The sequence below is a fragment of the Miniopterus natalensis genome, chromosome 17 (genome assembly GCF_054644295.1).
Source record: "Miniopterus natalensis isolate mMinNat1 chromosome 17, mMinNat1.hap1, whole genome shotgun sequence".
Lineage (NCBI taxonomy): Eukaryota > Metazoa > Chordata > Mammalia > Chiroptera > Miniopteridae > Miniopterus > Miniopterus natalensis.
In genome coordinates this window covers 23,620,158-23,645,581 of record NC_142097.1, presented here as the reverse complement: position 1 = coordinate 23,645,581, position 25,424 = coordinate 23,620,158, and the positions used below count along the sequence as shown (strand labels likewise).

Here is a 25,424-nt window from a genome sequence, read left to right as displayed (position 1 = left end):
CTGGCTGCTCCTCCATTGTGGCCTCCTGAGCCACCCACTCACTCACTGTGGGCAGGGGCTTCTTTCCCAGCAGAGGGTCAAGTCCGGGCGGCCTAGCCAGCCCCACACTCTGACCCCTCCTCAGCCATTGCATCAGTGGGAGTGGACCCCAAAATCTTCAGAGAGAGAAACACTGCCTAAGAGCCCGAGGCTGAGCAGGTGGTGGGGCTCTTGGTTCCTCTTCCCAGCACAGTGTCTCTTTCCAGCACCTTGCTCCATCCCTGACAAGCCAGGCTCCAGGCAAGCGCTGAGTCACTGCTCCTCAGAGCCTCAATGTCCCCATTCACACAATGGGGCTCCTTTTCCCAGAGCCTCCCTGCTTCCTAGGAAGGTTGTTCAAATAAATGAGATCACCCCCGGGGTGAGCCATCTTCAGGCCAGGGCTGGTTCTGCTGGTTATAGCCGGATGTGCGGAGGGGGCCTGGGGGATACAGTGCCACCTGCCTGTCCTTCATCTTTGTCCTGACTGTTGCTCAGGCAGCTGAGAGGCGCCAGCCTCTGATGGAGCGAAACCCACACCCAGCTGCTTGGACACCTGCAGCTGCCTCCGTAGGCGAGGGCTCCAGATGACAGCTAGTAGTCCCCGCCATGGGAAGGAGCTCACTGTCCCCAGTATCTGGGCCAAAAGGGCCGTTAGCTGGGGTTCATCTTCCCCCTCGCTTACTGTGGCTTCTGAGGTCCAGACGGGCCCGGGGAGCCGCCCAAAGCCCCGCCCCAGCTGCCCACCTCGCAGACTGCACTGCACTGGTTCCACGGCCCCACCTGCTCCCGCCCCCCTCCGCCCAGGCCCCACCCGCGGTCTCCGGGCACCGGGATAAAGCAGGTGTTGGGACACCCGGGTCTGATTGTGCAGCCGTAGACAGTCCCAGGCCTGTCAGTGAATTGCGGCGGGGGGCACCCCTCCTCTCACTAACCCCTCCCACCCACTCCCACTTCTCGAAGAAAACCAGGAAAGCAGGCTTGCCCCACCCGGCGGTTTCCGGATTTACTCAAAGGCAGACTTCCAGGAGTCAGGCTCCTCCCCAGCTGCTCATCGCCTGCCTCCAGAAGGAAAGGGGCAGGGGCCCAGAGGGTCCTGGGAGTGGCTTGGCAGGGCTGTCCCTGCCCCTTCCCCAGGATGCATTTCTCACATACCTCCATCTCCAGGAGGGTGGTGCTGCTCCCCAGGTACAACCCACCCCAGCACCGCCATCCTGAGCAGCAGCTGACCATTTAAGGAAACATTCCTGAGGGAGACTCCACCATGCTCCCACAGCTGCCTGGGGTCACAGCCTTCTCTAGAGGCAAGGGCTCCAGCTCATATTCCCAGGGAGAAGCAATGGGGGCCCTACCCATCCAGCCTGCCTCCCCCACCTCCCCTCCCCCTGTGCCTCTCCCAAGAGAATCCAGACTTCTGTCCTTGCCCACCCCTGCCCCCTCTCGGAGGAGGGATCTCGAGGAGCAATTGACTGGATGCATCAACCCATGGGACTCTGGCTCCCACCTGAATTCTTCTCGTCCATTTATGGATGAGACAATGAGGCTCAGCGAGGGGAAGCGACTGCCCATGCTCACAGACCTACTTACAGGACAAGAAGAGGCCACCTGAGACCCTCCCATACACTGACCCCCACCCTGGGTCTGGCACTGCCTGGACCACCCTCCCTCATACCACCGGTCCTTGGGAGATGCAAAGCCCCTCCCCACAAGCTCTGCCCAGACCTACCCTTCACCCGGTCTGACAGTAGTGGGTGTCCACAGACTCCCCGCTTGCCCATGCCCCGCCCCCGCTCCTGTTCGCCCACCCCTCATAGGGCCCACCTCAGCGGCCAGCCACACCAGGATACATTCCACGTCTGAGTCAACAAGCTTTATTGGTTGGGCAGGGGGTGTGGGAAAGAGACAGGAAGCCACAGGGGCTAAGGCTGGGGAGGTCAGAGGCTACAGGGCTGATGAGGGGCCCTGGGGGGTGGGCCAGGGGAGCAGAGTCCTCAGCGGGTAGTCTGGTGGATCTGCTCGCGGGAGGAAATAACCTTGCCGTCCTGGACCTCTTCCACAATGGTGCGCACCTGACGGGTGGTCACGGCTGCAGGGGACACACACTCAGAGGTGGGCAGAGGCCGAGAGACCCTGGCTCAGCCCCCACCCCTGAGAGGACCCAGCTCTTCCCCCAGAGCCACTCTGTGTCCACACCTCTACTGGCTCCTCATCATCACATCCACACTGATCCCTCCCTTCCAGAGTGTCCCTCTGCTGGTCCCCTATGTGAGCCCTGCTACCCAAATGGGTGGTATGATTCTGACCCATGTGTCCTTCTGCAAGAGCAGCACCTTGCAGATGGGTGCTCCACAAAACGGGGTCTATCTCCACTTCTCTGCAGTCTCCAGGGCAGGGACTATGCTCCTGTCTCCCCCATCAGACTGGGCTCTCCAAGACAAGAACCTGATCCCCATCACCTCCATTAGACTAGATACCCCAGGGCTAGGATTTTATGTTCCCCACCAGACAGGGATCTGGAGGACAAAGACCAACTCCCTTTCTGCCACCAGAGTCAGGGCTGCTTTTGCTCATCTGTAGGGTCTCACAGCAAAGATCATGAGACAATGTCCCTATCTTCCCACCAGATAACAGTCTCCAGAGCAAGGACGATGTTTCCCCCATCAGACTAGGACTCCAGGACAAGGACCATCTCAGTGTCTCCCTCATCTGATTCCCCTGAGCATCAACCCTGCACCCTAATGGGTCTCTTCCCCCACCCCTGCTAAGGATCAGCCATCATTTCCTGGAGCTCCTGGAGACCCTCCCTCAGCAAGGTGCCGATAGGTGCCTGCCCCATGCTGCCCCACCCTGTTACCAAGATTCTTACGTTCTTTGGGCTTGTACTGAGTCAGGCTGCAAAGAAAACAGAGAGAGGAGATCAGATGTGGGTCCGAGAGCTCCACCCTCCACCCAGGCCCACAGCCCTGGCCCTAGGCCCCCACTCACTGGGCGTCCTCTCCCTCCAGCAGACGGCGATAGGTGGTGATCTCCTGCTCCAACCGGGTCTTCACATCCAGCAGGACCTTGTATTCCTGGTTCTGCTGCTCCATCTCACAGCGCAACTGGGCCAGCTGCTCCTCCACGCTGCCAATCAGCCCCTGGATCTGGGACAGCTGCACGCAGTAGCGGTTCTCGGTCTCTGCCAGGCTGCCCTCCAGGGATGCTTTCTGCAGGAAGGCAGGAGGAACAGGGTCAGAGAGGGTGATCCATGCCCCCCCCAGGGGCTCCAGGGCTCCAGGCCCACCCCAGGCCTGACAGCGCCCCTACCATGCTGAGCTGAGATTGCAGCTCGATCTCCAAGGCCTGCACCGTGCGCCGGAGCTCGGAGATCTCACTCTTGCTGCTCTGCACCAGCTCAGTGTTGGTGGCCACCTCGCGGTTCAGCTCTTCTGTCTGCAGACACAACACAGGGTAGTGAAGAGTGAGCCTGGGATCATTTCTCCAAGCCAGACAATCCCCATGCCCTCCATATCCTCAGCCCGGGACCCATTCTGTGCCCAGACAGGCAGTGGAGCTCGCCCACTCCCCATAACATCCCTGACCTTGTTCACCTTCCTGACCTCCCCTGAGCCCCTCAGCCCTCCTCCCAAACCTGACTGTGGGGGCAGTGCCTTCTCATCAGCCTCCCACTTTCCAAAGCCCAGGAACCTTTGAAATGACTTTAAGTTTTATCTTTAAGCCCTACAAGTGGTCGGCACAAGAATAGGAAACATGAGGAGCCTCCAGGACAGTAACCAGGCCCCTGGTGCTAGTTCCTGACCTCTTTCAGGAGAGGTGGGTGCTCTCTTTGTCCTCTAGCTGTTTTCCCGAGTGGGGCTCCCCACCCACCCCCAGACCCTAGCTTTAGCCAAGTTCCAAGCCTATTGATGCAATGGGTGAGCCTGGACTCCTCGGGTCCACTTGGCTCACTGAGGAGAGGGTACCCCCAAGAAGCCAGGCACTGGGCTTGCTGTGGGGACTCAGTTCTTGCACCCCATCTGCTGAGAGAGGCCTCTGGCCCACAGCAGCCCATACCTTGCTGAAGAACCAGTCCTCAGCATCCTTGCGGTTCTTCTCTGCCATCTTCTCGTACTGGTCACGCATCTCCGACAAGATGCGACTCAGGTCCACACCAGGGGCAGCGTCCATCTCCACGTTGATCTCGCCACCCACCTGGCCTCGCAGGGAGTTCATCTCCTGTGGCGGACAGGGAGTGTGGTGTGGGTATCCGGGCCTGTCCCAATCTCTCACTCCCAACCCTTCCCAACAAGCTCTCCAGACCCCTCCCAAGGACTCTTCCCTCGTTCTGTCTGCCCTCTACCCTCTGACCCTCCTAGTGACTTTTGTGCACCTGCTCTGAATGGACTCTGCCTCCACCATCAGACTGGGGGCACTCTGGATGTAGGTTCTGTGTCTCCCCCATTAGACTGAGGGCTTTCCAAAGATAAAATCTCATTCTTAGGCATGTGCCCCCAGAATATCCCCTCTAACTTCCAAATTTCTACATAAGGCCCAGTTTCAAGGATTTGAGCTCAGATTTGAGGGAGGCTAGGGGGCGGGAAGGGAGGCAAAAGAGGCCTCTGTGGGCCCCTGGAAGGTTCCTCAGATGCAGGAAAGCAGGAAGGAGACTGGCCTGCACCCTGGCTCTGGAACCCCAGGGGTCAAGGCTCCACAGATGGGGCAGCCCTGGAACACCTGCTCTCCACTCTTCCCTCAGCCCAGCCCTAGAGCCCTGCCACCCCATCCGCCTCACCTCCTCATGGTTCTTTCTCAGGTAGGCCAGCTCCTCCTTCAGGTTCTCGATCTGCATCTCCAGGTCGGCTCTGGCCAAGGTCAGCTCGTCCAGCACCCGGCGCAGGCCATTGATGTCGGCCTCCACGCTCACACGCAGGGCCTGCTCCGTCTCAAACCTGCAAAGGGAACCAGAGACTTCAATCTAGATACTTGGACTGGCAGGTCCAGGTCCTGGCCAGCACCCTGCTTATCCAGGGCTCTAAGGGCTTATGAAAAATGATGATGGAGAGGAGTGGAAGCAAATTCCAGCCCTGAGGCCCTGGGAACAAGTAGGGCAAGGCCCTACCCCCACCTGGCTTCTTGTTCCTCTCCTCTCTGCCTCTTGCCTCCCCTTGCTCTCTTCCATCACCCGTCTAAGCCCAGCGATCTTCAAAATTTGCTGCAACCTGAACTAAGAGGTAGACTCCCCCATACCCAGCTCTTGGCCTATATCCCACAAGCAACCGAGGAGCCCCAGGGTGGGGAGGGGTGCCCCCAGTTCCTCCCCAGCTCACTGGTGAAGGCTTACTTGGTGCGGAAGTCATCAGCAGCCAGACGGGCGTTGTCAATCTGCAGCAAGATACTGGCGTTGTCCACGGTGGCCGTGAGGATCTGAAGAGATGGGACAATAGTCACATCACTGGGTGGGGTAGTTCAGCCCAGACCAGGGTTCTGAGGTGGGTCTTCCTGCCTGGGGGCCAGGAAGTGGCTGCCTCCTTCAGGAAGGTTCCCTTACCTCCCAGCCTCTCCCCTTTATTGTGTGTAATTGTTGACATAGTTTGGGCCAGCCAGAGTCTGATGCGCTGAAACTTGCCTCCTGATCCCCTAGGACCTGCCTCCCCCAGCATAGACTCCCGCAGGAGAGCTGGAGAATGGGAGGGTGCCTCAGGGCAGAAGCTAAACCAGGATCTCAGAAAGCAGAGGGGACGTGGGCAACCCCACACTTTAAGTTGGGGAGATGGTGCCCCTGAGAGTCTCCCCAAAAAAGGGAGGCTAAAAGAGTCCTCACTAAAGAGTATTTTCAAATCAGAAGCCAGGACCCCTGCTAAGCCTTGACCTAGGGCTCCAGCAGGCAGGCCCACCCCCCAGGTTTGCTCAGCCCCTGTTCTTGAGAGAGCAGCAGGAGGAATAGGAAAGCCAGAAATATCCCCAAATAAGGCTCAGAAGAGGCCTCCTGAGGCCCCGCCCCTTCTCTCCTGTCTCCATCTTCCAGCAGGTGCCACCAGATGCTCACTTGAACCCCACATCCCAACATTGCCCAAAATCCCCCTATTGCTCCAAGGAGAGAGGTGCCCACATATCTGGCAGCTTCATGAGCCCTGCCCAGCCCTCCACGTGTGTCTATTTGCCTTATCATACCACTGCACAAGGTGGCAAGCTCTGTGATGAGGAAACTGAGCCTCAAAGGAGCTCCATGAGGCCCATTTGTCCCTGGCCCAGCCTACCACCCCCCCAAAAAATAGTATGAGCCAAAGAGCAGCCCCAAGGTGGGCTCCCAGAGGCCAAGCTGGAACCAAACTGTCCTTGGCTCCCTGACGCCCTGTGACAGCCTTCAGGCAGGGTTCCAGGTTTGGGGAAGAGAAGGGGGAGAAGTCATGGCCCTCACAGACCCCCCTCCTGTAGAAGGGCCCACCTTGCTCTTCAGGTCCTCGATGGTGTGGTAGTAGTGGCTGTAGTCACGGGCGGGCCCCGGGGCCTGCTTCTGGTACCAGTCTCGGATCTTCACCTCCAGCTCAGTGTTGGCCTCCTCCAGGGCGCGCACCTTGTCCAGGTAGGAGGCCAGGCGGTCGTTGAGGTTCTGCATGGTGGCCTTCTCACCTCCTGCCAGCAGCCCGTCAACAGCCCCAAAGCTGCTGCCATAGCCACCGCCAGAGCCGAAGCTGTAGCAGCTGGAATAGCTGCTGCTCCCGAGGGCACTGCCCAGGCCACTGGCAGACCCCAGCCTGCAGGATCCAGCACCCAGGCTACCAGACAGCCGGCAGGAGGTGCGGGATGCACCGCCGCCCAGGCCGGAGGAGCCCTTGATGGAGCTGGAAGAGGTGAACTGGCGAATGGTGGTGGTCATGGTGGTGGCAGCAGGCAGCAGGCAGGCACAGAGTGAGTGGGTTCAAGAGGTGAGAAACCTAAAGTGCGTGTTGCTACTGGGGCTCGTTTGCCTCCTTTATAGTCCAACAAATGGGCGGGAGCAGGGATTTCAACAGGCTTGCTCTTCTGTTTCCATTCCCCTGGGCTTTCATCACCCCTGGCGGTTTGCCAGCTCCCAGGTGGCTGTGGGCACCCCCTCCCACCACCGAGGCTTTGCCTCATTTCTCCGAACCCCTATGCTGGGTGTCTGAATGTGCGTGTGCGTGTCTCTGATTTTAAGCCTGTCACCTGTGATTCAGGCAGGCCCTCAAGCTACGCTTTCCCATGACCTAATACGGAGAAGAAGAGAGGCAGGATGTCACCGTCACCAGGCCCTCCCAGGCAGCTACCACCCCAGCCCTGCCTGCCCAGCCCTTGTATCTGGTAGGGAAACGGTTGGGAATCTGGCAGCCCCCAGCCTGAGATTACTGTCCTTCAACACACACTACACATGGTCCTGTCCCTGGGCTGGGAGCTAAGGAGACAGCGAAGATCGAGCCCCCATCCCACCTTGGAACCTGGATGTAAACCCCTGGGCTCAGCACAGAACGCAGCAACTCTGTCAGGTCTCAGATAATCACCCCATTTTATAGATAAGGAAACTGGGGCTTGAGGGATAGGGTCCCATTGCCCCACAGACCTGCAGAACTGGTCTGGCAGGATTTCATCCTTCGTCCCACAGCACCAGACCCCCTTCCCCCAGGGCTCCAGGCACACTGGCCCCCCTCTGAACAGCCCTGACACCAGGGAAGTACTCCAGGGGCTATGATTCTATCTGGCCAGTTTTCTGACCTGCCCCATCCCACGGACTCCCTGGTGACTCAGCTGAACCTTTCCCCACCTCCCCCTAACAGGTGGGTGGGTCCTGGGCTTGGGTGGGCAAAGAGGAGCTTAGCTACAGAATGGGGAAACGACAGCTGGGAAGGGAGCATCATGGTAAAGGGAACTGAGAGAACTAAAGGCCATGCCCCCTTCCACCCTCCCTAGTCTTCTACACCCCAAGAGGCCTCAGGGTAAGGTGAGGGGCATACACCTTAGGTTTCAGTCTAAGGGCAGTGCCCAAGAAGAGGGTCTTCCTGAGCTCCCAGCCAGTCCCCCCTTACACAGGGTCTTCCCCAAAGGCCCCACGCAGTCCCCTGACATGGCCCCTCAGCATGGACCCTGAGACCCTACAGCTCTACCCTGCCCTGCCCACCACGCCTGGCCCGGCCTGGGTCCCAGGGTCCCAGCAGGCACGCTGGGCGGAATGTGGTCGTGTCTCAGACTGCCGATGGCTTCCACTTCCCAGACAGGCCCAGACAGCCCCCATCAGCAGCTGAGAGAGTTTCTCCAATAGCCCGGCAGCTGCCAAGCCACCAAAGCAAACATGATGCCCCCCCACGCTCACATGCACACACCCTGTCCCACACACACCCCTGAGTTGGGCAGAGCCCGTCTGGTTTCCTGGGCTGTCTGTGCTGCTGCCACCCCCTCTCACCCATCAATACTCTGGACCACTCCTTCAGAAAAGCCCCTACCCAGCCTCTCTTCCCCAAGACCCGCCAGAGGCAAAGGTGGGAGTTTTCTATATTAAGCATAGCTCTTTGGAACGTCTAAGGGCCCTCCCAGGGACCAGCGCAGGCCATGGAGACCCCAGGGGCTGATCCTTAGGAACTTTCCCAGCTTGTTGGGCTGTCCCACCCCTGCACCCAGTCCTCCTGCCTCCTTCCCTCTCCTCCTCCCAGGAGCCCCAGGCCTGACTGGGGTGGGTAAAACAGGTTGGCAGGTGAGAAGCACCACCCAAAACTTCAACAAACTCTCCTCCTCCCCTAGTCCCTCAGCCCACACTGCCCCAAGCCAATGACCACGCCAGATCACACAAGGCACTGAACTTCAGGCAAAGCTTTAATAGTGGTCACTGGGGCAAACTCAGGAGGCCCCTCCTCAAGGGGCTGCAGGAAGCAGATACAGAAAGGCAACAGCTCTTGGGCAGAGGCCCCGACGGGCACTTGGGGCTCAGCAGTAGCATGCTAGGATCTGGAGGCGATGGCCACCCCATGACCTTCAAGGCTGGGCTATTGCATGTGGAAAGGGGCCTCAGTGGGTAGAGCGGTGGACCTGCTCCCGGGAGGCTACCACCTTGCCATCCTGGACTTCCTCCACAATGGTGCGCACCTGGCGGCTGGTCACAGAGGCTGCGGATGGTAGAGGAAGGGGGTGCAGGGAACCTCAGGCCGGAGCCCCTCCCCCAGTCTCCCACACAGAAGGGTCCTCAGACTCTCCCACCTCCTCTGGGCAGGATGGGGCAGACTCTTACCTTCTCGAGTGGGCTGTGAGGCCAGAAATGAGGAGTACTGGGTGGCCAGGCTGCAGGAAGGGAAAGGGAGACCTGTCAAGCCAGGGGTGCTGGCTGGGAACCCAACCCCCTGGTAGGAGAAGCAGCTGGGGAGGCCTGGGGCAAAGGGAGAGAGGTCCCAGCAAATCAAGGAGAAATCAGAGCTGGGAGTGCACGGAAAAGAATGGCAACTGCAAGGGTCAAAGGGCACAGGCCCAGTGGACCCAGTGGACAGGAGTAAGGAAAGGGGACGCCCCAACACAGGCCCAGAGGCACTTTGCAGCTAACCAGGGATTTACAAGGAGAAGCTAGGCAAGTGGTTTTTCCATATCTAGAAGGGCCCAACAAATAGACTCAATTAAAGCAAGAAAGACTGTGGTTAGCCTATAAATGCACTTCACCATCTTCAGGGAACAAAAAAGCTGGAATACATGACTCAGCATGGAGACTCCAGGATGTTCTCAGCCCCTTTACAGTAGGGCCCTGATCCACCCTCCCAAGTCCAAACCAGATCCCTTCCCTGATCCTCACTCCATCCAGGGTAATGGCATCACCAACCACAAGTCATGGAGCCAGAAGCCCAGGGTCGTTGTTACCCAGGCCTTCATGTGCTCACTCAGCACTTACTGAGTCTCCCTGCGAGCCACACTCGGCCGGAGTGCAGGCCTTTCCCTGCCCCTGCCCCTGCCTCACAGCAGGCCTGCCTAACCCTCCCTGCTCCGGCCTCCTGACAGGTCCCCATGCCCCCCCCCCCCCGGCTGTGCTGATGCAGTTCTCCCTCTGTAGCCAGAGTGAATGTTCTGAGACATCTGATCCCCATCCTGTGCACAACCTCTTCGCAGCACCCCAATCAATGCTTTAACGTGGCCTTCAGTGCTCCTCACAGCCAAGGCCCAGCCAGCAATCTCAGTCTCACCCCTTGCAAGCCTCCACACCTCCTCCTAGCCTTTGCTGGTGCTACCCCTGCAGCTCAGACATCCCTCCCTGGGTGAAGCGGCCCCAGCCCACTTGAGCAGATGCCCGGGTGCCCCCACTCACTGGGCATCCTCGCCCTCCAGCAGGCGGCGGTAGGTGGCGATCTCCTGCTCCAGCCGCGTCTTCACGTCCAGCAGCACCTGGTACTCCTGGTTCTGACGCTCCATGTCACAGCGGAGCTCACCCAGCTGCTGCTCGATGCTGCCGATGAGCCCCTGCAGCTGGGCCAGCTGGGCCCCGTAGCGCGCCTCGGTCTCCGCAAGGCTGCCCTCCAACGACGCTTTCTGTGGGCCAAGGTGTAGGTGGCCGGGTAAGACAGAGATGAGGCCTTTCCCTACCCAGAGGGGGACCCCACCATGTGGAGTTGTGGGTGCAGCCAGTGCGGTGGGGCGGTAACTAGGGCAGAGAGGGGCCATGTCACTGTGTGAAGTGACACTGTGGAAGTCTCTGGTTCTCACTCCAAGGCTAGGCCAGCCCTGGGATAACAGGGATAAGGCAGGGAGGGGACAGAAGCCCTACCATGCTGAGCTGGGACTGCAGCTCAATCTCCAGGTTCTGCACTGAGCGGCGGAGCTCAGTGATCTCGGTCCTGTGGCTCTGCAGGGCCTCGGTGTTGGTGGCCACCTCGCGGTTCAGCTCCTCCGTCTGGATGCAGGGGGCGGGGGGGGGGGTGCACAGGGGCTTGAGGAGGCTTGTGGAGGTGGAGCCGAGGACAGGGGCCACCCTGAGCCCTGACCTCCCAGATTTGCTCCACCAGCACCTCACTGGCCTCTGTGGGGCCCCAAACACACCTGCACACAGACACCCTCTGTACCCACATGGGAACTTCGTGGAGTTCACCCTGCTTGGTGCTCATCTGGACTGGTTACTTCTCCTGAGCTGCGAGCACTGCTCAAAGGCAGGTCCTGGGTTTTAGTCTTTTTGTGCCTGTTACTGTCCAGGGGAATTGTAGCTGCTCAGTGTGTTTTCTAAGGGTGTGAGTTATGCATCCAAACACACACATACCTACAAAAGCCTGTGCAGGAGGAGCCCTCGCTGGGGTGAGGAGACCTGGAGCAGTTCCCCAGGCCGTGGGGGGTGGGAGGGTGAGCCTGAGGACTCTCTGAGCCTCACAATCTGCATCTAAACATGAGGTTTAGTCCAACTGGTTTCCAAAGGTCCTTCCAGATGGGACAGTGTGTGGAGCTCCACGTTTTCCAGCCCACACTCAGCACACAACACATGCACGCACACGAGTGAGCACACCTGCTCCCGCATGGCCACCCACCTTGGTGAAGAACCAGTCCTCAGCGTCCTTGCGGTTCTTCTCTGCTATCTTCTCATACTGGTCACGCATCTCGTTCAGGATGCGGCTCAGGTCCACGCCAGGGGCAGCGTCCATCTCCACGCTGACATCCCCACCCACCTGGCCTCGCAGAGCATTCATTTCCTGAGCAGAGAGGAGGGCAGGAGCTCACCCAGGGCCACCCGGGGAGAGACCCTGGGGCCTGCCTTCTCCACCTGGGGAGACAGGTGTAGATGACAGACAGACAGACATAGAGAGGCCAACAGCTCCTCACCCTGAAGGTGGAGGCAGGTGCCATGTCTCAAACATGCAGGGCTGTGGATATCAAACATCTTACCCAACACACACTCGGGGTCCATCCCCAATGTGTACTGTGTGTCCATCCCCAACTCTCTGTCAGGGGATGAGCCAGGACAAGCTCAGGCACTACCCTTGTCACCCACTGCCAACCACACAGCACAGCAGGGGGAAAGTAGCCCCAAGTCAATTGGAAGACCAGGCCTCATTAGAAAATGCAATCCCTACAACTAGCCTCAAAGCCTATTGAAGACGCTTTCTGGGCTCCTGCCACTAAGGAATTGGACTCCCCTAGCTCAGGGCAGCCCAGAGGTCAGCTAAGAAGGAAGCTACAAGCTCATGGGTCCCCCTGCAGGGTCCTGAGTTGAGCCTTGGGTTCCCGGGGTTCCAGACTTTTCTGAAAAAGGAAGTGGAGAGGTGGCAGAGTTGTGGAGTTGGACCTGGATGTGGATGTGGGTCAGACAGATCAGAGGGAAGACGCCTGTGCAGCCTTGGGTAAATGCCTTAACCTCTCTGAGCCTGTTTCTTCACCGGTAAAAGGAGAATCGAGCACACGTCTCCCAGCACAGGTGTCGATATCAGCTGAAATAATTGCTGTGAATCACTTGTAATGTGCTGGGCAGGTGTTCCTTGTTCTATCATCATTATAATTAATTGCAATAATTAGCATGCATGTTCTTAGACAGATTTTCTCATTAGATAGTTAACTGCCACCACACAGTGAGCCATGCCTTAAAGGATATGGGAAGTATCTTTGTGGGCCCCTGACGGTCGTCCAGGTCAGGACCAGGAACACGCCCTGGATGGGCACTGGATGCAGAGCATGGCCTGGCCCAGGAAGATTCGGAGGCCTCAGCCTTGCTTGTTCCCAAGCAAGTTTCTCCTGTATCCATTCCCAAGCTGGCCTCACCTCCTCATGGTTCTTCCGGAGGTAGGCCAGCTCCTCCTTCAGGTTCTCGATCTGCATCTCCAGGTCAGCTCTGGCCAGGGTCAGCTCGTCCAGCACCCGGCGCAGGCCGTTGGTGTCGGCCTCCACACTCATGCGCAGGTTCAGCTCCGTCTCATACCTGGGAGGGGTGGAGGCATGAGCCACGGAGGATCACAAGGCCACCCCCTCACACACACAGAGGGCTCTGCGCTGCGCAGAGCTGGACCCACCACCAGCAGCCCTGGAGGCCCAGACTCACTTGCTGCGGAAGTCGTCGGCTGCCAGGCGGGCATTGTCAATCTGCAGCACCAAGCTCGCATTGTCGATGGTGGCCGCCAGGATCTAGGGAGGTGATGGGTGCCATGAGCAAGCACCCTCAGCAGCCCCAGGAAGGCCCTGCAACATCCCTCTTGCAGCCCTTTGGAGAGTGTGCCAGAGTGAAGGAAGGTCCCTATGGTGTGGTCTCCTCCTCTGAGACTGGCTGGGGGACTCACAGAGCGGTGGGGCCACGATGCCCAGGCATAGGTAACCAGGATGCCAGGAGAGAGACCCATATATACCCTTCAACAACCATGGGGTCACTGCCCAAGCCACCTGGACTTCACTCCCTCTTTCCCAACTAGCCTTCCCTCTAGACTCAGTTGCCACCTCCTCCAAGAAGCCCTCATCAATTCCCCATCTAGGTCCCTCCTTCTGGACATATCTTCTCCCTGCCCATCTCTCTTTCACGGCACTTCTCTCAAGTGTGATTTTTCCATGACTTTTTTTGGTGATTTCCTCCTCTGATAAACTCTGAGTTCCAGGGGACAAGGCCATGTCCATCTTGTTCCCTTCAGAATCCCCAGCCCTGGGCACAGTACCTGGCCCAGAATTGGCCCCCAGGAAACACTAGTTTAATTAAGTGATTAATTAGTTAATTAATGAGGTTACAACTGGCCCCACTGCAAACCTAGGGCAAAGTTGTCTTTTCCCACAGGGTCATTGGTAGGTTTAAATGAGAACATGGAAGACTCTGAAAGGAGCAGAGGATTAGTTATTATTACTGCTGCCATCATTGTTATTATGAGAAATGCCCCAGAGAAGCTCCAATCAAGGGCCATGGAGTCGGGAGGGGGCAGAGTGAGGCTCAGAGGGAGCCGATTAGCCAAGTAGAATTTGGAATTTTTTAAAGCCAAGAGCTGAAGTGTAGGAGGTGTAAGAGGGGAGCCCTGGCAAGCAAAAGCAGCCCCAGTAGGTTCATCCTGGGTCTGGAATGTGACCTGGTCCAATCCCATTTCCAGACTGAGCCCGAAGGCCAGTTTGTTACCCAACCCAGGTCTAAGCGGGTCCATCCCACTCACCTCTCTGCTCAGGATGCCAATTGGGTCCAGCAAGGGGCCCTTGCTAAAACCCCTAGGGGTGCAGTGACTCAGAGAGGGGGAGGCCTAGTGCGGGGTGCACTGGGGTTGCTGGTGAGGAGCTGACCGACTCCGAATAAAATCAAGAATACAGTGACTCACCAGGGCTCCCCTGGGTTCCCCGCTGCCCAGACCAAAGCCAGTATCTGATCTGGCACCCCCAGTAGCTCTGCTGCCAGGGAATAACTGCAGGAATTCCCCACCTGGCCAAGGTCCCGGGCAGGAACAGGAAAAGCCCCTCGAAAGGCAACACAGTGCCTGGTTCTCCACCAGGAAATTGAGCAGGCCTACCATCGGGGCCAGCCAGGCTCCACCCCTGCTTCCCTCAAGCCTGGCTCTCTGCTTCTCTTTGACCTCTCACCTGCCTCTGGGGGTTGCAATACTCTAGGACCCTCCAGGGGCAGGTCTGTGCAGAAGACCCAAGTGCCACATTCACAGAATGCCAAGGCCATGTTCTCAGAAGTTGTGAGTACATGAGAAAGAGAGAGAGAAGGTTGTCTCCTTCATCAAACTAAGAGAAATTCCTTCCCTTGGGAGCTTCCAGCCTGAGTGGAAAGACACAGCTCCTTCCTTCAGGGACCCTCCCCCTAGTCTGCAAGTAGAGACACAGCCTTTGCCCTCAGGGGCCCCCAGAGTGACCATCATGAGAGAGTGAGGAGGACCACAACCAAAGCAGCCATAAGTACAGGCCAAACTCAGTGAAATCAGCACAATGAACAGGGCATAGACTGAACCTCAAAGTGTTGAAGGAACTCCAAGATCTGGGGATAAGAGGCAAGTGCCATCCATCCAGGAGAACTGCCTGGAGGAGGTGAGGCAGGTAAGCAGAACCAGAGAGGAATGGTCTGCAGACTTCCCTGCTCACATTCCATCTCCCAGCAGCCAATACCACACTCTTCCCCACCTCTGTGCCTTTGCCCACGCTGTCCTCTATACCTGGAATGCCATCTGCTGCCTTCAAGGTCCTGAAGCTTACTCCTCCATCACCCACCCCAAATACACTCCACCCAGAAAGAGAGAACTCCAGTCAACCTCCTTGCATGGGATGTCCTCCAGGCCTGAGACCAGGGAGTGAATGAATGGTGGAGACCTAAGATAGAAGAGAAATGTTCACAACGGTCCACAGCTGGGATGGAATGAATCAGAAGCAGGTACTAAGGACAGAGGGCAGAGGGCAGGGAGCTGCCTGGTCCACACACCTTGTTCCTCAGGTCCTCGATGGTCTTGAAATAGTGGCTATAGTCCCGGGCAGGCTCTGGGCCCTGCTTCTTGTACCAGTCTCGGATCTTCACCTCCAGGTCTGCGTTGGCCTCCTCCAGGGCGCGCACCTTGTCCAGGTAGGAGGCCAGGCGGTCGTTGAGGTTCTGCATGGTCTCCTTCTCACCGCCCCCCAGCAGGGCGTCTGACACATTATAGCTGGGGCCATAGCCCCCACCCAGGTTGCAGGTGTAGCCCCCGCTGTAGCCACCCCCCAAGCCCGCTGTGAAGCGAGATGAGGTGACCGACATGTTGCCAAGGCTTCCAGCTCCCAGGAGGCTGGGGGCTCGGCAGGTGCCCCCGACACGGACCGTGGACACCCGAGAGAATCCCCCGGTGGGCACAGACAGGCCCTTGAGAGAGCCGGAGGTTGAGAACTGGCGGAAGCTACTGGTGGTGGCAGCCATGGCATCCACGGGTCAGGAGCAGTGTCTGGTCTGGACAGAGACCCTGGGCAGCCCTTTATAGCCAGGCTACAGGGGGGATGGGCCCCTGGCCCTTGAAGTCAGAGCCAAAACCCCAACTGTGTAATTTGCTTCTGTATCAGCCGCCCAGGGCCTGGGGCTCAGGCTGGACATGCTGAGTGCATCCCCCAGGCCCCCTCTCCTGCCCGAGCCTGGCCTGGGCTGTGGCCTCTTAGAAGCCCATTGTTCAGAAACAAAGGTGGTGTTGGAGTTGCAGCCCCAGGGTAGGGTGATCCTCCATCCTCAGCAGCAATTAGTCTTCTGAGCTCATTCTTGGGGGAGTCGGAGAACCCAGCCCTGGGAGCCAGAAAAGGCATAGAACAAGGCTCCACAGGCCTGACGTCCGGAAGCTGCTCTGGCCCCCCACCCTTCCTTCCTGGTCCCCAGGGAGAGGGTGGAGAGACTCGGGGTGACCCCCTCGCCCAGGTCCAGCAGGCCTTGAGGAGCCCCCAGGCTGAGAGGGAGAATCTGCCTCTGATCTGGGGATCTCCCAGATCTCTTGGGGTCCTTCCAAATCTGTGGCCCTGGCCTGGGGAACCCCTATTCTGCGAGGAATAGACACACTGCTGACCTGAGGGAGCTTTGGATCCAAGGCTCATAGGAAGTCAATTCATGAGCCTCAGTCTCCTCATTTAACATGGGGATAATTCCTGTCTCCCACGGTCTCTGAAGGAATCTGGAGAGCAAGTGACATCAGTCAAGCTGGGACTGAGGGAGAGCATGAAGCCAGAGGGTTAGGGTGACCACTCCTGCTCATCCCCCAGCACCTGAGGAAAGTCATTCCCGAGGACACCCCCCCCCCAAGGAGGCATGATGGGGGAGAAGCAGGACCTGTGGGGCAGGGTGCCCCTCAGTCAGCTCTGCGCCTGCACCCTGCAAGGGAGCGGCAGGATCCCACATCCGGGCGGCTGGCACCAGCCACCGCCGACAAGATTACCAGCCTAATCTCCACGGCGCTAATGATTTAGGCGCTGCCAGGACACTGGCGTCTGCACCCGGCCTGTCTGAATGGGGAGCTTCCAGGGGCGGCCAGGGCCCATGGGATGGGCAGGGGAGGGTGAGCCTGGCTCCGCTGGAAGCCTGCGGGTGGCCTGGGCACTCCGCCACACACAGGGACAGGGAGGGAGTCGGGTTTTCCATGCATCTGGAGCTCCTATGATAAGACTAGACTACTGGAAAGATTTCCTGCCTAGAAAGTGGGTGGCCTCTCATGCAAAGGTGTTGTTTCCTGGCTTGAAGTGTGGGGACAGCATGAGCTGCCTGGGAGAGAAAGGACGAACCTCAACCTTTCCTGCTTCCACCCTGCCTAAGAAGTCTGGGGGTTCCAAGGGTTGCTGAGGGGTGGGGGGAAGGGGTTCAAAGCCAAGGTCAGACCACCAGAGCTGCTTCATGAAGTTAGACATCAGGAAGGACTTCCTGCCACTCCAAGATCATCTTGGGGAAGGAGAGGGACCCAATAGAACTTGAGTCACTTGGGTGGGCCAGAGGCAGGCCTTGCACCAGCTAGTCACCCTCACACGGAATAACATCTGGTGATGAAAGACCCTCCCCATCCCCTACTAGAGCCACTCTCCCAGAGCCCCTCTCCCCCAGGGGCTGACTGGTTCCTTCGCCCTCCCTCCAGGCAGATCTCACTCCCTCAGAGAAGGGATTGCCATCTTCCAGCACTGGGTCTGGAGCAGAGCAGGGACCTAGGGACAGGCCAGGCCATGAGGTACCACCTGCCCTTCAGTGTCTCTCCCTAGAGCCCACCTCCAAAGCCCTCAGACCTTAGTCTTGAGGCCCAGTTTAAAGGAGTAGAGAATCTGTCAAACCTTCCTTCCTCTCTTCAAAATCACCATTACCCGCCCCTCTCCAGCTCCCTCTCCCCTGACGTCAGACTGCGTGGCCAGGTCTGGGCCTCTGTTTCCCCGCACCCATGACTCCCAGGCCCTCTGCTCGGCTCTGTGGAGCCCCCTCTGGCAGAAACATCCCAAGTGCTGAAGAACAGGCCCAGCTCAGCCCCTCTCCCCAGGTGAAAGGGCAGAGTTAGACCCCAGGAAGGCCGCTCAGGCCCTCCAGAGTGCATGGCTGTCCCTGGCAGACCTAAGAGTAGGCATTCCTCCTATGCAAACCAGGGACAGCCCTCACCAGCTCTGCCCAACATGTGAGGAAACCAAGGCGGCTGGGCAGTGGGGTATTAACGGCAGAGACACGCTTGGAACCAGGACCCAAGCATCTCCTACTCTCCCTGCCAGGGAGGATGACCTGGCAGGAGCGAGCCGGAGGGCCTCTGAGCCATGACTTCTCCTGCCCGGGCCTGTCCTCCACCCCCAGCAGGGAGAGGGCCCTGGCAGGCAAGCAATGCAGGGCCTACAGAAAAAAGGGGAAGAGATCCAGCCCCAGAGGCTGCTGGGAGGCAGCACAGTGGAGGAGGTGCCAAGAAGAGGAGGCGCCAGGGGATAGCTCCCGCATCCCCCAGGGACCTCACGCCAGCCCAGCCCGAGTCTTGACTAACCCAGAGGCCCTGAGTCTCCTCTCCAGAGGCTGGTGAAAAGCCCAGGGCTCACAGGTGGAGGACAGGCCCTGCCTCACTGCGATTTGAACAGGACCAGGGTGTTAGGGGAGGGTCCCCGGGACGACACCCACCCCTACGATGGTGATGGAAGGCACAAGGTATAGAGTGACCTGAGGGCCCCAGTATACAGTTGACGTTCCATAAATGCATATTGATGTTGACGAAGGCCAATCCATATCTGCGCAGCTGACCTTGGCTCCTACAGGACCCCAAGCATTAACTGTCACCCCCTAGGACAGTTCCCACCCCCATCCCCACGCAAAACCCAGAACAGCAGGTGCTCTGCAGGTGGGTGTTGAATTGTTGGGGTCATTGAGCCTGGGCCCTGTACTGGGATGAACACAGGGACCCAGGAAGAGAACACATGGCCACTGACCCTTTCCCTCAAGGGAAAGGGCCCATATCAGGTGAGGTCAGGTAAGTGAGAGGCCCAGAAGTCTGGGGGTGACCTCCCAGTTGGAACCTAGTTTAGTTAATGAGAAGAGAACCCCAAGTTCTTCAGGGGTCTCAAAGACCCTCACTCCACCCTCAGACTCCTGACACTAGGGTGCCTGTCAGCTCCTTCCCATTTACCCTGGGATGGGATAGGCAGGGCCACCAAGGAGCTCATAGGTCCCCCACCCCTTACCTCACTCCTGACGCACTCCCTATGGGACCAGGCATGCCCCTCGGAAGTACACCCTCACCCAGCCACACCTGCCCAGATGGGATTCCCTTCATCTATTCTGTTTCCGCAGCTTCTCTCCTGAGGGCCGGGCCTGCCACACCCAGGTCCACCCACTAATGATTTGTGTCTAGTTCCTATTGGGGGCCCTGCCCTCTGCCTCCCCCAAGCTGTGAGAGATGTGAAACTTTCCTGGGGCTCCTGGGAACCTCCTCCCAGTGGTCCTGTTGCGGGGTGCTCCCCTAGGGACAAGCAGACTCAGCCACCTCCCTCTGACTGGTTTCCAAGAACCATCAGTCTAGGGTGAACCCAACACATAAAACACAGACACCTGCAGACACCTCACCTTTCCAGGCAGAGCCACATCATCACCCGGGGCCCCTCCCCAGATGGGACCCCAAGGCAGGAGAGGCCAAGGGAGGAAGGGAGGGCCAGAACCAGTAGGAATGGGTGGGGAGAAGATCTGGGAAGGGGAGCCACGGGTGCCCATGGAGGCACCCGTGGGAACTCTTTCTGCCTCCCAAAAGCTGCATTACTCCAGCCGGAGAGGCCTGCCTTCTTCTCTCATCCTTCCCTCCCTCTTCCCCCTCCCCTCCTACTTTCCCCTCCCCCTTCCCCCTTGGCCTGAGGGAGGTATGGGGGAGATGAGAGGACAGCAGATCAGGCAGGTTCCCCTTTCAGGCCTGGGGTTCATGCTCCCTCCTCACTTTGCCCTGAGGGCCTGGGGGAGCTCCAGGCTCCTTCATGCCTTCCAGACCCCAGCCACCCAGAATCCTTGGGCCCTGCCCCACTTGCCCATCTGTTCTTGGCCCTCTGTGCCCTTCTAGGCTTGTTAATCCACACTTACTGGTGCCTGCTCCTCAATGCTGTAGAGAAATTTCCTCCAGGGGCAGGTGTGCCTCAGGCACCCCAAGAGAGAGACTGTCTCTCCCCTCAGATTGGACACTTCCTCAAGGTAGCAGCTATGTCCACCCCGGCCTGGGAACTGGCTTGGTGTGGGGCTGTGTGTCCCTGTGGGAGCCCCGGGGATATTGTGAGCATGGCCTGTCTCCTTCCTCCTTCACTTAACGCAGCTGGCAAGAAGGGGGGGTCTCTTGGCTCTTTGTCTCGGTGCTGACCACCCAGCCCGCCACGCTGTGTCCCACATGCCTGACCAACAAGGGAGGAGGAGTGGGGGGGTGCTGGAGGATGACCTGGGGAGGGAGGAACAGAGGAGGGCCAAGGATGGGGCGGAGGGGAGGGATCTGGGGAGGCAAGATCAGCAGAGGGAAGATCAGGGAGGGGGGCCAAGGCAGGAGGACTATGGGATGGAGGATGAGTGGTGGGCAAGAGGAGACAGAGGGGGCCTTCAAACCCAGTGTTTTCATCTCAGGAGGTTACACTGGGAAGGAAGGTCATCCACCCCTCCCAAGGGCAAAAGCAGGAGGGCAAAGCAAGAACACACTGTGCGGAGGCCTGGGCTCCACAGAACCTCTGCCCCAGCCCAGGCCCCTAACCAGCCCCTCCCATCAAGTCCTGCCTCCTCCCCGAAACTGCCCCAACCCACTGACCGGGAGCAAGCTCCCTCTGCTAAACTTCACAGCCCCTTGTCCCCGCTGCCTCTGCCTCAGGACCCCGGCCCTGGGGGCTCTTTATTTAACATTTCAGGTGTGAAACACTTTCCCCAGCAAGATTTTGTCAGGGAGGAACCACTGCTCCCGACCTTTACAACCCCCAGGGTCAGCCCTATGCTACTGTGATCACATATACACTCCCCAACCCGTGCTAGCCCCCGTGAGTGTTAGCCACTCCCACTTGAGTTAGAATTATTGGAGGTGCATCTGCTCCCCTTGCAGAATTATAATCCTTCACAGCCAGAAGACAGCTTTCTGTTTACCTCTGACCCACTGCGAGGTCTAACTCGGTGCTCTGTACACAGGAAGCGCCCAGTGGACGCTTGCTGAATGGATGCAGCAATAAGAGCCCAGAGTTGGATTTCATTCAGCACCCACTCATTGTGTTCATTGTGTGGCAGTCACTGGGCCCAGTGCTGGGAATTCAGCACTGAGTCAGCCAAGCCCTGCCCATAATGACGGCAGGCAGGTGGGTAAGTGAGAGGCAGACACACAAACAGCCCATCACAGCAGTGTTATTCGAGCAGTGATAAAGGTATGTATGTACAAGCACCTGGGAGGAGCGGGAGGGAGCAGCTCACTCAGGCCAGGCCTCTGAGGACAGTTTCACAGGGAGGGATGACAAAGCTGGGTTTCAAAACCAGGGCAGGGCTTTGCCAGGCAGAGAAGACCAGGAGAGAAATCACCCAAGCTAGGGGGCACGCCTGGTGTGTTGGGGTCACCAGCTGGATCAGTATTTCCAGGGGATGCAGTAGGAATGCTAAGGAAAATGGATCTCTTAAGGAAACATCTTTGTTTGGCTACTATTCGTTGAGCACCTGCTGTGTGCTGGGCACTGTCCTAGGCTCTGGACATAAGGTGATGAACGTAACAAACAACATCTTTGCTCTTATGGAGCAGACATTCTAGCGGGAGAGATGGGCAGTAATCAAACCAGGGAATGATAACTTCTCCAGGGAAACATAAGGGGGGATCTGAGTGCTTGGAGTGGGAAGGTGGCCAGGAAAGGAAGGCCTCTCCTAGGGAACATTTAAGAGGGCAACTCATTTAAGGAAGAAGCCAGTACAGGGAAGGGCATTCCAGGCCAAGGTAAGTGCAAAGGCCCTGAGGTTGGACCAAGGTACTCCTTTTCTGAGAACAGGAAGAAGGACCAATGTGCTGCAATGGGTGAGCAAGATCAGAAAGGGAAGGGCTGGCCCCACAGAGCAGTGACTCTTATCCCTGATGCAACAGAGCTGGGCCCAGGTGATGCTGGTGAGAGTCAGGGCAAGGTACATCCTGGTCAGTCTTCCCAGAGCCCTCAACAAGCTAATGTGCATTGTGACCCTCCAAGGAAGGGATAAAGTGCTATGCGTTTCCCAAACTTACCCATGGAGACACCTCCAGGAGGAGCGGCTGGAGCTAGGGCTCCTTGGAACCCACTTTGGGAATCTCTGGACCATCATTCATTGGGCATTTAAGTGGGAGAAATGGCTAGTATGAAGGTGGGAAGGCGAGACCGCGTGAAGGTGTACTGAAGAGTTTGGACTTGATCCTGTAGCCGTAGAGAGTCATCCAAGGGCTGCTGGGCTCTGTTTTGTTTTACTTTACATGCAACTATTTACAAAGATTTTAATTATACAAAAGGGATATCACTGATCTCATCAGTGCCTCAGTTTCCCAGTTAATATCTCTCAGCCAGTTGCTTCATTCGTGTGTCTGTGCGTGTGCGTGTGTGTGTGCATGTGCGTGTGCGTGTGCGTGTTAATCCCCACCCAAGGATATTTTTCCATTGATTTTTTTTTTTTTTTTAGAAAGAGTGGGAGGGAGGGAGGGAGGGAGGGAGGGAGGGAGGGAGGGAGGGAGGGAGGGAGGGAGGGAGGGAGGGAGGGAGAGAGAAACATTGATGTGAGAGAGGCACATCCATTGGTTGCCCCCTGCACGTGCCCCGAGCCTGCAACCCAGGTACGTGCCCTTGACCGGGAATCAAACCTGCAGCCCTTCAGGGTGCCTGCCAGCACTCTAACCACTGAGCTACACCTCCTTCTTTTCAATCCATCAGACCAGGAGCTATCACTTCTCTCATCCTGCTGCTACCAACCCCTCTCTGGCCTCCAGCTTTCTTTGCTTTTAGGAACAGTGGTGAAGAAGCTCCCTGGACATGCACCATGGTGAACTTGTGCATGTAGCTCCTTAGGGGAAATTTCAGCAGTGGGATTACCGGGTCAAAGGGAAAATCTATTTTTTACTTCGTTAGCTGTTTCCAAATTTTCTTCCAGGGTAAAATGAAATGACATGTGGAGTTTGCTTTGGTTGCTCTAGCCTCCTCCACAAGCAGGGAGAGGGAGGGAGAAGAAACAAGAATGGCAGCATGTGGCAATCACTGAAACTGGGTGACGGGCATACCGGAGTCCTTCTGCTATTCTTTCTACTTTTGTGTGTATTTGAAAGTTTCTGCAGTAAAAAAAAAAAAAAAAAAAAAATGTATTCTTGAAAAGTTCTACAAATGTTCACTCCCACCAACCATGAATGGGAATGGCGTTTCCCTAACGTCCACCAGCACTGGGTCTCATCAAGGTTTGAAGGCTTTTCTATTATTGTTTTCAAATTTTTGTCTGTTTTTAGAGAGAGATTTATTTCTTTTTTATTTTTTTTTATTTTAATCCTTTCCTGAGGATATTTTTTCCATTGCTTTTCAGAGAGAGTGGAAGAGAGAGAAAAACATTGAGGTGAGAGGGACACATCTCGATTGGCTGCCTCCCCCAGCCACCCCTCCAGGGCTGGGGATCGAGCCTGCAACCAAGGTAAGTGCCCTTCACCCAGAATCTAACCCGAGACCCTTCAGTCCCCAGGCCAACGCTCTAACCACTGAGCCAAACTGGCGAGGGCAATTTTTGTCTTTTTGATCATTGAAAAAGACCTCTCTGTTGCTTTGGTTTCCATTTCCAGGGAAGAGATGGAACATCCTTCCCTATGTTTTTTGGTCCCTTCTTTCCCTTCTTCTTTCTTCCAAACCAGCTGCTTGTCTATTGTTTACTTATTTTTCCTGTGGGGTCTTTTCCTCCCTGACTTGCGTGAGCTTTTAGTAAATGTGGGAATGAGGCCTTTGGCTCATGGCTTACAAATGCGTTTTTCCCAGTTGGCCACTGGTCTTCCGTTGCTTATACTGCCCTTTTCCAAACAGACAATTTCATCGAAGTCGTATTTGCTCATTTTTTTCTTTTTCTTTTTTTTCTTTTTCTTTTTTTTAAATCTTTATTGTTCAGAGAGAGGAAAGGAGAGGGAGAGAGATAGAAATAGAAACATCAATGATGAGTCATTGATCGAGCCCACAACCCAGGCATGTGCCCTGACTGGGAATTGAACTCTGATCGCCTGGATCCCAGGTCGACGCTCAACCGCTGAGCCACACCCGGCCGGGCTCATCTTTTCTTGTACGCACCCAGGCATCAGGTGGTTTCAGAAGGGCTCGCTTTGATGATGAGGTGAAAGCTGGGTGGGGAGCCAGGGCTGATGTGCCGGCCCAGGAGAGAGATGGGGAGGGGGAGGGGGAGGGTGTTGGGGAGAGCGGTACATCATGGGCAGTGGGGACCAGCCTGAGCGGCAGAGGCACCAGGATGACTCAGCATGTTCGGGGTTGAGCAGGTGGGTGGGTAATGATGCCACTGACTGGGACTGGAAGCTGGAGGGAAAAGCAAAATTCGGAAGAAAAAAAACACAATTCACTGCCCTCAAAGCACTCAGCACTGTGTGTGGTCACATGAATTTACTTGTCACCTCCTCTAGATGTGGGCAGGAACTGTGCCTCCTTCTTCTCTCTGTCCCCAATGATGGAGACAGCAAATGGCACTCGATAGCTGTAAAAATAAATGAAAAATGAATGATTTGAGGTGCCTCGGCCTGGATGGAAACGTCAGGAAGTAGAGGAGGCATCCACAGCTGAAGGGACTTTCTGCTCCATAATTGCACCCCTCTCCCTGAAGGAGTTGATGGCGTTGCCACACCTTGTCTGAGCTGGGCCTGGGCAGAGAGCTCCAGTGCCCACGGGCTCCTAGGATGTGGCAGGCCTGGAAGTCCTCCACCTAGAGGTGAGTGAGGGAAGCAGGGAGGCAGCGAGGTCACAAGGAGAATAGCAGGGGCAGAGCCCTGGGGCTACAACCCTGGGGAACTTTCTAGAAAGGCTGGCTAGCCCTGACAGACCCTAGTGGCAAAGGAGCACCTTCGGCCAGAGCAGGCCAGGTAGCCAGTCACATTTCTGGGGGTGGTTTTGAAGCCACCACCTACCTGGAGACAGAGGATGGAGATAGTGAGCAGGCAGTGCCTGATCAGGAGGGGAAGGGGAGAAGGGGGACTCTCCAGGGCTCCCGCTCGTGGATCCTCTCTTTTTGCCTCTATGCAAAAGGGTGACGCCAGAACGCTTCCATCTGCACTGCAGGCCCCTGCGCTTTCCAAGAATGATGCCGGTAGAGCCCAGCTCTCCAGCGCTACGCCAGGAGCCTCAAATCTGTACCAGGAGCGCCCTCTGCTGGCCTCCCTGGGTCGTGCGCCTCTGCTCTGTCACCTGCGAGGCATCCCTGGGGAATGGGGACAAGAGGACTCCAGACATCCTCCACTTGCGCTTCACACCAGCCCCTTCTCCAGGGGCCTGACTTCTCCTCACCACTTTCAGCTACTCTCCCTTTAGTCCCATGAACCCCAAAGCCCAAGCGACCCAGGCTGGGCCACTGTATCCGTTCCCCTGCCTCCAGGCCAGCGAATATT

The 25,424-nt window shown here is 57.3% G+C and overlaps 2 protein-coding genes across 2 annotated transcripts; both read right to left on the bottom strand.

The window, feature by feature from the left end:
- Positions 1-1,906: 1,906 nt before the first annotated feature.
- Positions 1,907-6,924, bottom strand: LOC107538783 (keratin, type I cytoskeletal 17). Its single transcript, XM_016215113.2, has 8 exons — positions 6,443-6,924; positions 5,339-5,421; positions 4,790-4,946; positions 4,072-4,233; positions 3,325-3,450; positions 3,004-3,224; positions 2,885-2,910; positions 1,907-2,104 (listed from the first exon to the last, which is right to left on the bottom strand). Exons 1-8 carry the CDS (start codon positions 6,872-6,874, stop codon positions 2,010-2,012), a joined length of 1,302 nt encoding a protein of 433 aa, XP_016070599.1. The 5' UTR covers positions 6,875-6,924; the 3' UTR covers positions 1,907-2,009.
- Positions 6,925-9,009: 2,085 nt separating this feature from the next.
- LOC107538714 (keratin, type I cytoskeletal 42) lies at positions 9,010-15,793 on the bottom strand. Its single transcript, XM_016215041.2, has 8 exons — positions 15,329-15,793; positions 12,992-13,074; positions 12,715-12,871; positions 11,490-11,651; positions 10,742-10,867; positions 10,286-10,506; positions 9,230-9,279; positions 9,010-9,107 (listed from the first exon to the last, which is right to left on the bottom strand). The coding sequence occupies exons 1-8, from the start codon at positions 15,791-15,793 to the stop codon at positions 9,010-9,012; spliced, it is 1,362 nt and encodes a 453-aa protein (XP_016070527.2).
- Positions 15,794-25,424: the final 9,631 nt, after the last annotated feature.